General features: G+C 37.5%; 1 protein-coding gene across 1 annotated transcript in view; it reads left to right on the forward strand.

Moving 5' to 3' along the window:
- CENPN (centromere protein N) overlaps positions 1–1192 on the forward strand; it is a 7373-nt gene extending 6181 nt beyond the window's left edge. The window contains exons 8-10 of the mRNA XM_010079212.1: positions 4–116; positions 656–779; positions 1077–1192. Coding sequence (XP_010077514.1) covers positions 4–116; positions 656–779; positions 1077–1192 — 353 coding nt within the window. The remainder of the gene's footprint in view (positions 1–3; positions 117–655; positions 780–1076) is intronic.
- The last annotated feature ends 2086 nt before the right edge of the window (positions 1193–3278 follow it).

Genomic DNA, 3278 nt, shown 5'->3' on the forward strand with positions numbered 1-3278 from the left:
CAGCAGATCCAAGAATAATTCAAGAAAACAAAAATGAAAAAGAAAGAATACAGAGAGTGAATCGGGAAGTTTTTGGTGATGGTCCCCAACCGAAACTTGAATTTGCCCAATATAAGGTAGTAAAAGCAACAAATTTTCTTTTTTAAATAATTTTAATATAGTGGTAGCTACATTAAATTTCAAATGAAGAAAAATCTAGTATTTCTTCAAACTTTAGAGAGGACATATTTTAAAATAAATGACGTAAAAGTATCTTTAAGAAGCAGATTTGTATTGAGATTTGGTCAGACTACTAGATCACGTTCCAGTCTTTCAGCAGCGCATTGAAGCACGAGAAATTAGGATTACCTGAACTACACACAAAACTCACACCACATGTAACACCAGCACAGATTTTATCTGATGAACAGATATCTGGAAATTCTAAGAGATACCTAATGTTTTACAATATTACTGAACAAGCTGCCTCTTTCAGCAGAAAACTGCTTACCACATGGTGGCACCCTCTGATTTTATTAAAATATTCCTCTAGCTGGAATCATGTTAACATTAGAAATAACAAACAAATAAGATACAGTCTTATTGCATGTTACATTTTTAATGTAATTTTTAAATAATAACACATAAATAAGATATATTAATTTTGTGTTAACAGCTTGAGACAATGTTTCGAAGTGATCCTGAAATGGATGTTTTGGATAAAAAGGAACCATTCAGATGTCTGGTCAAGTTTTCTAGTCCACATCTTTTAGAAGCACTGAAATCCTTGGCACCAGCAGGTAAGTATTCCAACTCTATAAAATGGAGGAAAAATCCACAGTTAAATATTTGTGTCATCTTTCACTCTGCTTGTATTTTGCATAAGGAAGAACCTTCACAGTTTGTTTAGAAATACACAGAAATTTAGTAGAATAAAAAAGTTACTACTATAAAAACTTACATGTAAATACACACTGGTTTGTTCTTCGACTTACTAATTTGTACATAGATACTCAAGCTGTGTTTTTAGTTTTATGATAGTTATGAAAGGTAAATGTTGGTTGAGTTAAGCTATAATTGTCTGTCTCTCTCTCCAGGTATGGCTGATGCACCACTTTCACCACTACTTACATGTATACCACAAAAAGCTAGGAATTATTTTAGAATTAGAGAGAAAAAAGGTTTACTTCCAGGAAGCTTTGTAAGCCCTTAACTTAAAACTGATTCATAGAGAAATATACAACTCGTTTATTATTGGTATTGGTCTAAATAATCATGAACTTTAAAACAGATTTTAAAAAAATAACTTATTTTTTGATAATACCTTAAAGGTTTTTGCCAAATTATGGTTTCTTTTAATTATTTTTGCACATTTGTCTTTAACAGAAGAGTTAGCCCTTTCCTTAAATAATAAAAACCCGCTTGTTGCAAAGTTCAAACAGACAATGCGGTTATTTAAAATTTAAATGTGGTGGCTGCCCTTAACCATATTTTTAATAGTATTTGTGAAGTTAATGTTACCTAAGCTTAATAAAGATACAATAAGACAGCTGTAGCCATTCAGTTTACTCTCATCGCTGTCGATGGCAAAGATATTCTAGGTGGCTGCTGTATTTTGGCTCTAACAGAGTATGTCCCCTGTTTTGAACATGAGTATAGTCCCATTCAAGTAAGTGGAACCACCCATCTGCAGGTCAGGCATGTTTTTATCCTAGTAGGTGAAGATTATATTTATTCAAAGACCATTACAGGGCAGGGAGAAGAAGGGACTCATGGAATACAGATGTCAGTGAGAAGTTTCCATCTGGTTTTAGTGGATATTAATTAAAATCCACAGTTTTTACTTGCTAAGGGCCACGGCCAATGACAAATAAAAAAGAAGAAAAATCTGTCTATTGGTATTAATGTCTTAAACTTTTTATTTAATACAGTTGAGACTGTCAAAAATTTTCTTTTGAGGAAGTCCATGTTTTAGAATATTCCAATTAAGATTTGACCCTTCTGCAGTCCTTGCACGTTCCCGCTTTTTTGTGCTTGGGGACATAAAGATTGCAGAATCAAGATAGCTGTTGTTTGCATTAGTGGATGTTGCTCTGCACTGGAGTTCTTGAGATTTGGTAAATTGTCTTTCATAATTATATAGGTATTTTTGTGTAACTTAGTGTGTCATTTGTAATTTGAGATGGATTTGATCTGAAGATTCAGTTATAGTGTACAAGTGTCTCTTTGTTACTTCTGCCTTTGTGTATATGGAATTTCCAGTTCACTTTGGATATGTCAGTGTAAAGAGATACTCTTCATCACTTCATGGCACAGTGTAAATATTTTGAAGAGGTGGTATGAGAATGTTTTTGTTTTTCAAACTGTAAATAAACGTGTAAATTAAGTCTTCTCATAGAAGTTTGTTTGGCCTGAGTTAGCAGCATGACTTCCCATATACTGATTTTTGGTTTGGTTTGTTTTTCAGCATCTCTGTATAACTCACACATGAAAAGAAGTTCATTTAGGACTCCCTCCTAGTCATATATTTTTTTAGGACTTTCACTGGTGCATTTAAATGTTATTTTGATGAAATACTTAACATCATTTTAGGACTCAGAAACAATTCCCGGTTTTGTGTGACGCATGAAACGTGTGATAGACATTAGGAGCTGCCTCTTACCGTCTCTCCCTCATTCCCTCATAGAGCCTTCCCTGAGGCAGACCCATTAAGCTTCCAGTGTGCATTTCATCCTCTGCACCTTTTTCTTCCTAATAACTCACATGCCCAAGAGATGAGGACTTACCATAAAGGTACAGTTCCAAAATACTGTAAAACATTGCGAGTACCTGGCCTACTGCCTGTTTCTGCCTCGTTTCTGGGAAAGGCAGTCTCCATTCCCTTTTTAACAACCAAAAACTTGGTCCCTCTGATTTTCAGATACACATTCCATCTCTAACTTCCTCTAACCAAGCTATTCTGGGAACCACACAGCACTGCCAGCCAAGCGGGCGTGTGTTTGCTCCTTGGGAGCAGCAGCAAGCGTGCTGACGAGGGGATGGGGGCTGTTAACGAGGCCCCAGCACCTCCGGCGAGTGGCACTCCTGCCCCAGCTCTTCCCCGGGTACCGGCTGCGTACAATTTCCATGTAACGGGCCCAGCTCTGGGGAGAACCTCCCGTGTAGCGTGTCACTGGTGCTTCAACGGGCAAGGCTGCACCAGCCCATACCCACGGGGAAGCGGCGGAGGGACACGGGGCGCAGGCTGGCACGGGCGCTTTCTCCCCTGCACTACCGCCTCCACCGTTCTGCTCTTTGTT

This window comes from Pterocles gutturalis, unplaced genomic scaffold (genome assembly GCF_000699245.1).
Source record: "Pterocles gutturalis isolate BGI_N339 unplaced genomic scaffold, ASM69924v1 scaffold43323, whole genome shotgun sequence".
Taxonomy (NCBI): domain Eukaryota; kingdom Metazoa; phylum Chordata; class Aves; order Pterocliformes; family Pteroclidae; genus Pterocles; species Pterocles gutturalis.